General features: G+C 51.6%; 4 protein-coding genes across 4 annotated transcripts; 2 read left to right on the top strand and 2 right to left on the bottom strand.

The window, feature by feature from the left end:
- Positions 1–3,143: 3,143 nt before the first annotated feature.
- K460DRAFT_362357 (enoyl-CoA hydratase/isomeras-like protein) lies at positions 3,144–4,416 on the top strand. Its single transcript, XM_040932628.1, has 2 exons — positions 3,144–3,646; positions 3,730–4,416. Exons 1-2 carry the CDS (start codon positions 3,306–3,308, stop codon positions 4,352–4,354), a joined length of 966 nt encoding a protein of 321 aa, XP_040794167.1. The 5' UTR covers positions 3,144–3,305; the 3' UTR covers positions 4,355–4,416.
- A 31-nt stretch (positions 4,417–4,447) lies between these two features.
- Positions 4,448–5,876, bottom strand: K460DRAFT_38205 (60S ribosomal protein L18ae). The gene is made up of 5 exons (XM_040935387.1): positions 5,790–5,876; positions 5,735–5,738; positions 5,184–5,368; positions 4,933–5,109; positions 4,448–4,879 (listed from the first exon to the last, which is right to left on the bottom strand). The coding sequence occupies exons 2-5, from the start codon at positions 5,736–5,738 to the stop codon at positions 4,721–4,723; spliced, it is 525 nt and encodes a 174-aa protein (XP_040794166.1). The 5' UTR covers positions 5,790–5,876; the 3' UTR covers positions 4,448–4,720.
- Positions 5,877–6,009: 133 nt separating this feature from the next.
- On the top strand, positions 6,010–8,135 carry K460DRAFT_413142 (uncharacterized protein). Its single transcript, XM_040937587.1, has 6 exons — positions 6,010–6,709; positions 6,762–6,837; positions 6,894–7,043; positions 7,092–7,153; positions 7,206–7,638; positions 7,784–8,135. The coding sequence occupies exons 1-6, from the start codon at positions 6,123–6,125 to the stop codon at positions 7,865–7,867; spliced, it is 1,392 nt and encodes a 463-aa protein (XP_040794165.1). The 5' UTR covers positions 6,010–6,122; the 3' UTR covers positions 7,868–8,135.
- A 1,565-nt stretch (positions 8,136–9,700) lies between these two features.
- Positions 9,701–10,567, bottom strand: K460DRAFT_373574 (uncharacterized protein; the record flags this gene model as incomplete). Its single annotated transcript, XM_040934597.1, has 2 exons — positions 9,701–10,328; positions 10,386–10,567. The coding sequence occupies 2 exons, from the start codon at positions 10,565–10,567 to the stop codon at positions 9,701–9,703; spliced, it is 810 nt and encodes a 269-aa protein (XP_040794164.1).
- Between the last annotated feature and the right edge of the window lie 678 nt (positions 10,568–11,245).

The following is an 11,245-nucleotide window of genomic DNA, read 5'->3' as shown; positions in this document are numbered from 1 at the left end:
TATAGCTGTGGCCTCGCAGGTCATCTTGCCCGCAACTGCCCCAACCCCAACCCAGCCGCTGGATTGGGTCGTGGAGCTGGTGGTCCTCGTGGTGGATTTGGAGGCTTCAGGGGCGGCTTCGCTGGCGGCGCGCGCCCTGCCACATGCTACAAGTGTGGTGGACCCAACCATTTTGCCCGCGATTGCCAGGCTCAAGCCATGAAGTGCTATGCCTGCGGCAAGCTCGGTGAGTAGGCAGTTGGACATCACTTTGCCACAGCTAACCTTTCGTAGGCCACATTTCCCGCGACTGCACTGCTCCCAACGGCGGTCCGCTCAACACTGCTGGCAAGACCTGCTACCGTTGCGGCGAGACTGGGCACATTTCCCGTGATTGCACCCAGGCTGAGGTCAACGGCGATGCTGCTGCTACTGCTACTACTGATGCTGCTCCCGCTGTTGCCCCTACCCAGCCGGCAGCAGCAGCTGCTGCTGCTCCTACCACTGCTGTCGCCTAGACACGTGGTGGCTTTCAATACAGATCTCTGCGAGTAACATCGCGGCGATGAATCAACATATATCGACACTTATCTCATGTCCACCTTTTTGCTTACGCACCATCACAATCGTTTCCTAGTCTTTCTCGGCATTCTTCCGGCAAACTTCACGCATTCACGAGTCATCATCGAGCAAGAGAAAAGTTTTCACGATTCCTACGCTGATACCCCAATTATCTCCCTTACGTTAGCAATTCTACCATTAGTTCGAACAGACGACGGCTTGGCGATTTGAGACGGCGACTTGAGTCTTTGCATGCACTCCTTGGTTACCCTTACAGTGTATGGGGCGCCGAGCGGGGCACTGGAATTGGCTACGGTTACCGATGGACCTGGAAGGCGGCTGTGTGTGGTGGCTTGGTAGTGGAAAGGGTTTTTTGGAGGAGTGAAGGAGATGTTGTGTGTGTTTGTCGGAGCTGAGTTGGCATCTCAGCCCCTGGTTTTCTTCTTTGTCTGCACTTACCCAATTCTTGCTTAGATGGGTCAATATCACATCTATCACCAAATACATGCATTCATACCACACTTTATGCTTTTCGTTATCAACTAGGATGGAGGTAACCTCACGACTTTCTCAACACGATCTCTTACAGTTTCTCCCTCTATCAACGTGAAATATGGCTGGACTTCCGGCTAGTATATGTTCTTGTCATCCATTGGTCACATTTCACGATTTATTGAGCGTCCGGGTGATCGTGCCTTCCTTCTTAGACACATGCACGTGAGTTCGCGTTAGAGACCCTTCCTATCGTTCCTTCCTCTTTGACTTTGCCTCACCGGCTCTTCTTTTCGCCTGTCCCTCCCTCATCTCTACCTCTATCGCTTTCATAAACTGCATTTGTTCTACCGCTCGTATCGCATCCACATAATCATACCGTAGCAGCTACCCCCACTATCAGCCATGGCACCCTCCTCAGTCGCCAGTGACGACGAGATCAATGACGTGAGTATTTGGCCTCTTTTAGTGAGACAAAGCAGACTCACCGCAGACAGGACGGTTTCATTGTCGACATTGATACCATCCAAGCCCACGGCATTGGGGCAGTCGACATCGCGAAGCTCAAAGCCAATGGCTACTACACCATTGCTTCTGTGCATGCAGCAACTCGCCGTAACCTGCTAAAGATCAAGGGCTTCAGTGAGATCAAGGTGGACAAGGTCAAGGATGCACTTGCCAAGTGTCAGGTATGTTCCATCTACGCCAGAATACAATGGCCAACCCTCAGTGACACTCGATGCAGCCTTCTGGTGGAGGCTTTCAGACAGCGCATGAACTCGGCCAATTGCGAAAGCGTGTCATCAGGATTTCAACTGGAAGCAAGGCGCTTGATGCTGTCCTCGGAGGGTGAGTGCACCTGCCGGTCAATCTTCAGCACTACATCTGCTGATATCTTCCAGTGGTTTCCAGACGATGAGTATCAGTGAGGTCTTTGGTGAGTTTCGCTGTGGAAAGACCCAGCTTTCGCACACCATGTCGGTAATCGCCCAGCTTCCCAAGGACATGGGTGGCGCAGAAGGAAAAGTGGCATATATTGGTATGTCGTTGCCTTTGCCGTTGCTCATGATCTACCTCTAACGTTCTTGCGCAGATACGGAAGGTACTTTCAGGCCAGAAAGGATTGCCCAAATAGCAGAGCGTTTTGGCGTCGACCCGGAGACAGGTAAATGAGCATACACCAGTTCATCGCAGTTAGCTAACAACCCGAAGCCCAGGACAACATCACCTACGCTCGCGCTGTCAACTCCGAGCATCAAATGGAGCTTCTGAACAAGGTTGCAGAGTACTTCGTTGGTAACGAGTACCGCCTTCTTATCATCGACAGCATTATGGCCCTGTTTCGTGTCGACTATACCGGCCGTGGTGAACTCAACGAGCGTCAGCAGAAGCTCAACCAGTTCCTCTCGAAGCTGACGCATGTCGCTGAGGGTACAGTTGCCTCCGCCTTCCTTTCAGACATCGCTGACCGTGAATAGAGTTCAATGTCGCTGTCCTTATGACCAACCAAGTCCAGAGCGATCCAGGAGCCAACGCTCTCTTTGCTAGTGCAGATGGTCGCAAACCGGTTGGGGGCCACATCCTCGCTCACGCTTCTTCAACGAGAATCCTACTCCGCAAAGGTCGAGGCGAGGAGCGCGTCGCGAAGATCCAAGATTCTCCAGGTATACCGCTTTATAGTATCTTTTCCAACATATCGTTGACGTTGCTTCCAGATATGCCAGAGAAGGAGGCGACGTACATCATTACGAACGGTGGTATTAACGACCCCGAGAAGGTCTAACCATTAACTGTGGTTCCGAACCCGCCCGCGCGTCAATTCAACACCGGTCCGATAACAAGTTGGGGTCCATGTCGGGTTGAAACTTTTTAGATCTTCCTGTTGTCGTCCATGAGGGTAATTTACGTGTATTTTGCGGTCTCTATGTGTGTTTCGGAGGTGCGTTGTGCGAGTAGTAATCAATAAATTCAATCCACTCAAATACAAACCATCGTGAAGATTCATAAACGTTTCAAAGCTGGACGTCAAGGCCGCGTAGTCGGACTCTTCGCCAATACCGGCAACGCCGGAAGTCACATATCCACGTCGAACATGTCCTAGGGCCGAGGTTCCTCTCTCCCCGCAATCAGCCTCCCTAGCTATGGGGTAGATTATTTGTTTTAGGCTTCAAATGGAGCTTAAGAGCCGTCAAATCCGGTTTGCCACGTAAGTTGGTACTTCTTGTTCACTTGACTAACAAATACCCCATTAATTGATCGATTCCTGAGCAAAGATGGCTCCACGCCAGATATCCCCGCGCCACGGACCCGACGTCGTCCTCCCACAATCATACAACGATTTAAACTTCACGCAGATCCAGACGCGACATCATGACAAGGAGCCTTCTGTCATCATCCTTACTCTGTACCGCCCGAAGAATTACAATGCCTTCACGGACAAGATGCGCCAAGAGCTCGAGGCCGCATATGCCATGTTCGATGTAGACGACCGCGTCAAATGCATTGTATTCACAGGCGATGGACGGATGTTCTGTGCAGGTGCGGATTTGGGCATTGGATTTGGAGATGGCGCGAATGATCTAGAGGCAGAACGCGTGGAAGATCATCGGGACGGGTACGTTCTGTTTCGCTACGTTCTAAGGAAGCGAGAGCCGATTCATCTTCATACTGACGACCATTGACTGACTGACTACATAGAGGCGGCCGCGTAGCCCTCTCAATCTTCCACTGTCGCAAACCCACCATTGGTGCACTGCAAGGCTCCGCCGTAGGCATTGGCGTCACCATGACACTCCCCATGAACATCCGCATAGCATACAAGTCCGCGAAAATCGGCTTCGTATTCGGTCGCCGCGGCATAATAATGGAGGCATGTTCGTCCTTTTTCCTCCCCCGCCTAATCGGCTATTCGCGCGCCATGGCCGCTACAACAACAGGCAGCACGTATCTCGCCAGCGACAAGATCTTCGACGGCTTGTTCACGGAGCTGTGTGATAAGCCTGAAGATGTGCTGCCCGCGGCACTACGTGTTGCGGAGGATGTGGTGCGGAATACTAGTTCTGTCAGCACGTATCTTATGAAGGAACTCATGTTTCGCGACAAGGGATCGCCTGAGGGCCAGCATCTGCTTGATAGTCGCATTATCTTCGAGCTGTTTGGGTCGCCGGATAATGAGGAGGGCGTCCAGTCGTTCTTGCAAAAGCGGCCGGCGAAATTCGTGGGCTCCATGGAGAATACTACTGTGACTGGGTATCCGTGGTGGATGCCGGTTGATATTCTAGGTAGGCCAAAGGTGGCGCCGACGGGGAAGGCGAAGATCTAGGTAGCACCAGTAGAACATGTATTCAAGTTGACCTGCTCAGTTTGAAAATGCCCTTCACCTTGATGTCAGTGCCAATGAGTAGAGAGACATGACCAACGAGGACTTTTAACCGTGATTGCATGATTCATTGTCTATCGCTGGTCCCACCAGAATAACCTCACTACTGTTCTTAGCCGCAATCGCCTAAGACTCGTTCGCGGAGCCTGGGCCAATTCCCGAATGCATCACACGACTCGACAGCTCGGATGGAGGTATCAGGGATTTTCATTCGTTCCTATTGTACTTCTTTTTGTGAAGCATGCATAACCGAGGGAAACCCATATCATCCCTACCCATCCAGACCGCACTCCGTAATGAGAAAGACGCTTAGAAGAAAGTTGATGGGCGCTTGGAGGCGAAGACCTTCTTGCCGGCCTTCTTGTTGATGCGGTGGGGCAGCGGGAACTTGAGGCCCTTGACGAGGAGCTGCTTAAGGTATGGTCGGCGGACATCGTCGGTCTTCTCGAGCTCAACAACCTTGAGGATCTATACAGCGCGTTAGCCGGGTGATGCGATGGGCATGTGTGTGATGAGCGTACCTGAACCGACCTGAAGCGGGATCGGTGACGGGCGGCCATATCTTGGTAAAGAGCGTCGACGGCGGCAACGCGGGACATCTCACGGTACTCCTTGTACATGTTGTGGGTGCCGGAGCGCGAGTCGTAACGGATCCAGATACCGAAGTTCTTGACCTTCTGGGGGCGCTTCTCGTGGATCTGCAGCCGGTTAGCCTGCCGTCTTGTTTATGCGCCGACACATAAGTCTATGCCGGGCCTTGTTTGCAACGCACCTGGTTGACCGAGACGATCTCGCCGTTGGCCTTCTTGATCTTGCGGAGCTTGCCAAGGAAGTACCAGAACCGCGACTTGGCGACGACCTCGTTGGGCGCAAAAATGCGCATACGGTAGATCTTAGGGGTGGGGTTGGCCTCTGAGGGCAGATGGCGCCCGATGATCTGGTATTCCTGGAAGCGAGCTGATACGAAGTCAGTATTGGTTCTTGAAAATGTCGATGCATCTGTCCAGCAATTGCAGCCCAGGGTTCCAGTTGTCGAGTTCCAGATGATGATGTAGTGGAACGATTCGGTTCGTTTCATGGGCTGTGGTAGGATTGCGAAGTACGTCAGGCAGTTTTTCATCCCAATCGAATTCCCAATAACGCCGCGAAATCCACCTCATGCGCCTGAAATATCCCACGGATAGGCCCTTGGCCGGCCACTGCCATCCCAGGCCATGTATCGCATCTGTGGTGTATTCGTTTCGGAGGCCCAGGGCTTGTGCGAAATTTCCTTTGGCTGCAATTGCTGGCGGATTGAGGACACGGTGCGGAGAGAGAGCTTACCCATCTGCGAATTGTCAGCAAGAGCGAAAGAAACGTGTGAGGAGTATTGACTGACCTTGTTTGTGCTGCGAGGTTAGTACCCTTGAGTTGTCGTGGTGTTCAAGTCCGGTCAATTGAGGTTGTGGGCGGCCGGCATCGAATTCGCTTGTGTGGGCGCTAAGCAGGTTCAGGCTTGGCGGGCAGGTGCGACTGTGTCGGCATGCAAACAGCGCAAACACCGACGCAATATTCCTGATCCGCTCTAGCACCCGACAGGACCGACCCACCAGCCGTCCAGCATCATGGCCAATGGTCGAGGGATTTGATTGAGAAAGTTGGGCTGATTCTCGAGCATCCGCGCCAACCAAGACGTGCTTCTGCGAGCCCCGACTGAACCGAACAGACAGCCATGCAAGCCGCACTCGTCCCTTTTCAGGAAGCCCATGCCACTGGTTTGGCCCAGCCTGTCGCAGACTTCCTGAGTCCAGTCCCTCCTGCGCATAACCCAGGTCGATTATATGACTTCTACCGCGCGTCGAATGATGATAAAATCGAAGGCGACGTCCGCTATGCGCTCAAGTACAACAAGAACACGCGCATGTCCCCAAAGGAAAGCGGAGCCTGGGTCGACATCATCGTGAGCTACTGGCGCGCGGTCAAGGAAATAATAAGGGCGGACGAGGCAGCGAACCAAGGCAGACTCGGAGACCGCCAATATGTCCTCGTGTATGACACATGGAAAGACTTGACGAGTACCTTCATCAAGCACATATCGAACGGACTGCTGCCACCCTGGGTCATCTTCACACTTTACTTCACTGCGAACCACCTGAGGAAGATTGCTATTAGGGCAGACGAACATTTGGCCAAGTCGAAACCTGCAGCCTTTAGTACCGGCTTCTCGGACGACGTAGTGACCACCGTTGCCCAAAACCAGAAGCTCGAGGAAGCTGCACGAGTCTTCAACCGGATATTCGCTCTTTGTCTAGGGGACAGGTGCGCCAAATTCTACTAGATAATCTCGTATAATGCTTCTGACCAACTGCAGGAACCCAGATCTGTCCGAGTCTCGCAAGTGGGGTGTGTATTGCATAGCCAATCTACAGTTTAAGACGTATTTCAAGGTAAGCTCCATCATTGTGCGGGCTCTAAGAACCATTGCTAATGGACATAACCACAGTTGAAAGCTATCAGCCTTTCGAAGAACGTAGTGCGGTCGATCGAGGCACAGAGTGACCTTCCACCCTTCGAGCTATATCCCAGAGCGCACCGAGTCACATACAAATACTATACAGGCGTCCTTGCCTTTCTACAGGAGGATTATGCAAAGGTTGGTCAATGACTTTACACGCCCGGAGTCTGTTCTGACATTATCTAGGCGGAGAAGAATTTACAGGGAGCTTGGGAGTCTTGCTGGTCACGCTCTCTTCAGAACAAGTCGTAAGGATGGCCTCTTCATCAATATCGATACCGGGAAAGCTAATATATGCAGCCTCATCCTTACCTATCTGATACCTTGCCGTCTCATTACACAACATAAGGTCCCCTCAGCGGCCCTGCTCGCCGCAGCACCACGTTTAGAACGCATCTTCGGACCCCTCGTATCGTGCATAAAGCGAGGCGATCTTACAGGCTTCGACAAGGCCCTTGCAGAAGGCGAACCCGAGTTCGTTCGTCGCCGCATCTTCCTAACTCTCGAGCGAAGCCGCGACATCGCCTTGCGTAACCTACTCAGGAAAGTCTACCTAGCTGCAGGCTTCGACGATTTAAAAGAAGGACAAACGGAGAAGGACAGGATACGGAAGTCTAGGATACCGTTAGCGCACTTTGTGGCGGCCCTCAAGATGGGTATGTCAGGAGAAGGCAGCGGCCAAGCCGTGGAGGACGATGAGGTCGAGTGCTTATTGGCGAATCAGATATACAAGGTGCGTATTTCAGGTAGAACTATCCATGTGTTGCTTTGGCGAAAGGGTAGCCCTAGTCAAGGCGAACACCTTCCTAGGCAGCCTTGCCACGCATACTACGTTACCACACTCCACCCATCCACAATTCCGCTAACAATGATTGCAGGGGCTAATGAAGGGTTATATTTCCCGCGAGCACGCCATGGTCGTTCTGAACAAAAAGGGTGCTTTCCCCGGAACAGGGGTGTGAAGCCTAAAGTGCATTGCCTACTCCTATCCACAGTAGCACAACCCGACACCGATCAAGTACGCAATGCGACACGTCACTGGATAGCACGACCACACCGTTGCACCACTGCTACATGATCAGCGTCTTCGTACGCAAGCACAGGGTGCCCCGTCGCAGTGCATTGCAGACCAAGTCACTGCGCGCAAAGCAGGCGGTGCTGCATGCAAGAAGACATCGGCTATAGATACCGATACATCAATAAGAACTGCGATCTACTCAAACCGTCTAGCCATGACCATTCCTGTCCTTGTATTTCTTGCATGGGTACGTGATACTAGCTGCGTGTTGCAACCAATTGTGGTTCTCGTTCCGCACCACGTCTCGCACCAATGCGCCTTCGCCTTATCAGCTGATATCGCGTTCCATTCCCGCGGCACTTGTTCGCCCTGCTAATCAGCCTAGCCCACTCCCAACCAAACGCGATACATTGCTGTGGCCCGTCCCTCGCCCCTCTCCTCGCTTCGGATGCACATCCCAGACGTGTAATCCTTTTGCTATATACTCAAGGCTTCATTATTGTCGCAGACGGAACTGAACCGCGTTTTAACTGCGTGCATTACGCGTAGATAGACGAAAAAGTCTTGAGTAGCGCACACGCCTAGGACTACCTAACGAGCTATTGCTCGTCTATAAGGTTGTATTAGGACAAGGACGGAAACGTGAACGTGAACGCCTCAAATCTTTCTAAAGTTTGTAGCTGAGCAGTGTCCCTGCTGGTGACATTGTCACAACAAAGACTCTAGAGTCCTCTAAACTACCCTAATATCGAGAGGATCTGCAGTCGTACAAGGACTGATAAGTGCGGTGAGGCCTTAGCAGGAATGCTCGTTTCGTGGAAACCCCAAGTTCAGCGATTTCAAGCATTCGAATATGTTGATTCAGGATACAGGAGATCGTTATCATCCCTAACCCTTCGATATTTCGTCACGACACAGAAGAAAACAATATCATACCGATGTATTTTTTTCTAACTGTAACTATCAAAGGATATCCACGGTAAAGTGGTAACTTTCACACTCTGCTTACAATTTGATTCGTCATGGTAATCAATACTATCATCAAACGACCCAAACCAAAAGCGATAAAGCACACAACCATCAGTGATACAATTTGGAACCAGCTGCCCCAGAGATAAAGCACCCGATAGCAACTTCCGTCGACTGGAAGGTAAACAACAAACGCTTGTAAAGTGAGTAAGACTAGAAACAACGCGCGCGCTGCCGTGCCATAGACATTCATACTGCATGGTTCCTTTTTGAAAGGAAACCGTGCATGTTTTGAACAATTTTGTGGCCCAGGGAAGTGGGAACGAGAATAGGTAGACGATACAAGCATGACCCAACAGCCAAGTAGGGAAACAGTAAGATATAGTACAAAGTGTGGCTGAATGAGTGGCCAAAATGGCATCGATGCCCTTGAACGCCTTGTAACGGAAACGATAACAAAAGGGGTGAACCGGCCTGTGCCCGATGAGCGTAGCCGCGAGGCTGATTGGCTAAGTGTATGTACAAGAATGGTAAAGCGATAACGGAAAAGGGGTCCAGCGTTGTGGTATAGGGGTCGTAAGAAAGATCATTAGGTTGGTTCGATGTGTTGATAGTCGAATGAAACGGCGAAGTGATGCGTCATAAAGGTGCGAGTTCGAGCGAGGGCGCGAAGAGTGGTGTACGTGGATGTAACACGACGCTACGTCGGCCACAAATAGAAGAAGAGAAGACCGATAGTAACAAGACAAAAGGAGACAAAGATGAGATGGAGGCTGTCGATAGGATCCAATGAAAAGGGGTGTGCAGCCTAGCGTGGCGACTTCTGGGACAGGTCGTCCATATGATTGACCATGGCGACAAACAAGTCAAAGAACAGCTTGCCGCCGTTCTCCATCTCATTCTGCATTGTGCCACTACGTTTGAAAGTATGTCGAGCTCGAATGATGAGCGCAAGGTAATGTGCACGAAGCTTGGAGTCGTTATCGGGTGTGTTGGCATAGGCGAAGCGGGCAGACGTCAGGATCGTCGAGCACTGAACGCCAGACTGGAGGCCTTGTTTCTTCAATGCAAGCTTCTTTAGCTCCTGCAGTCCATACTTCTCAGCCTGACAGTAGATGATTGTGTCCTTTAAGATCGGCCCAGCAGCGGAATGGACAACGGCTTCACTAGCGCCGTTGCCATTACCGCCATCTTCGAGGTTCCAGCTATTGCGCTTCTTGTCGTACTCCATACGGGGATAGTAGTCACCCTTGTAGAGATACTCGAGGATCGACGAGAAGACTTCGGGTTCTTCATCGGGAAGGTCGATTCGCTTGTTGGCGGTCTGGAAGAACTGGCCACTACACGCAGCATGGAACCAGGGAGAGTGGGATAGAACATCTTCGTGGGCTGCAAAGAGCCGTTGCTCAGGACCAACACATAACGTGATGATAGCACTAACGAAGTCATCAGCAAAATTATCGAAACGAGCAGCCGAGAGTGGGGAAACTCACCTTCCCAGTGTTGGCGATGTTTGATTAGACTGTGGCGAGGATACCTGAGCCTGCTGTGCCAATTTCTCGACTTTCCTGGGTGAGTCCCTGAACGAGGGATTCTTCTTGTGCGCCTTGGACTTGCTTGCTCGATGTTTGGAGAAACTACCCTCTTGATATCGTGTTCGGTTTGACGAGAACATGGTGATTCTGATGGAAACCACTCTTCAGGCGGAAGGGGATACTGATGATGGGGTATTGTGAGTATTATTTATACTTTGTCCAGCATAGGCAGCAGGTTACGAATCCGTCTACGCAAGCAAAGTAACCGATATTAGTCCTCAGGCAGACACGTGGTAAGGCAAAGAAAAGGCGATAGCAGGCAAGTACTGGGCGACTGCAGCCGTGTATATATACCCAACTCCTCACGGAGGCCGCTATCTGGCCAGCGACCAGGGTACGATGAATTTAAGACGCGATTGGACGCGTAAATTGGCAACGCGATATCACATGTTCCGCTAAGCCAATTCGAGGGCTTAAGAGTCAGTCCTGAGCACCGAGCTCAGCCCACAGCCCTGGCCCAAGCTGCACTTGTGCAAGGTTGTGAAACGAGGGCGGAAAGGCGAAGGGCTGATAGCGCAGATGCGTGTGTGCGGCCGCATGGTTGTGGATACCAAAGTCGAATGCCATCTTGAGAAAACGAGAACGAGAAGATGGAGTTTCGCACTCACACCATTTCCGTCGTCAGTCGAGTTGATTGACTTGATGCGCAAGTGACGAGAGGAGGTGACTCTTCCCACCCTTGCATAAGATGTTGCTTTCCACGGCCCAGCTGAAGCTTTGGCCAGGGCGTCCCAGGAACTTTCAGAAAAAGCAAGCCG

Source organism: Cucurbitaria berberidis (genome assembly GCF_010015615.1).
Source record: "Cucurbitaria berberidis CBS 394.84 unplaced genomic scaffold K460scaffold_1, whole genome shotgun sequence".
In the NCBI taxonomy this organism is placed as follows: domain Eukaryota; kingdom Fungi; phylum Ascomycota; class Dothideomycetes; order Pleosporales; family Cucurbitariaceae; genus Cucurbitaria; species Cucurbitaria berberidis.
Note: the sequence above shows the minus strand (reverse complement) of the source record. Positions and strands in the feature narration are given on the sequence as shown.

Bases quoted from the DNA above. Each gene is read 5' to 3' on its own strand.
- K460DRAFT_362357 (XM_040932628.1), top strand. From the start codon at position 3,306: ATGGCTCCACGCCAGATATCCCCGCGCCACGGACCCGACGTCGTCCTC. The intron at 3,647-3,729 runs GTACGTTCTGTT...CTGACTACATAG, and splicing joins GTGGAAGATCATCGGGACGG to AGGCGGCCGCGTAGCCCTCT.
- K460DRAFT_38205 (XM_040935387.1), bottom strand. The intron at 5,110-5,183 runs GTGCGTTGCAAA...AACCGGCTGCAG, and splicing joins AGATCGTCTCGGTCAACCAG to ATCCACGAGAAGCGCCCCCA. The intron at 4,880-4,932 runs GTACGCTCATCA...CGCGCTGTATAG, and splicing joins CCCGCTTCAGGTCGGTTCAG to ATCCTCAAGGTTGTTGAGCT.
- K460DRAFT_413142 (XM_040937587.1), top strand. From the start codon at position 6,123: ATGCAAGCCGCACTCGTCCCTTTTCAGGAAGCCCATGCCACTGGTTTG. The intron at 7,154-7,205 runs GTAAGGATGGCC...TAATATATGCAG, and splicing joins CGCTCTCTTCAGAACAAGTC to CCTCATCCTTACCTATCTGA. The intron at 7,639-7,783 runs GTGCGTATTTCA...CAATGATTGCAG, and splicing joins TGGCGAATCAGATATACAAG to GGGCTAATGAAGGGTTATAT.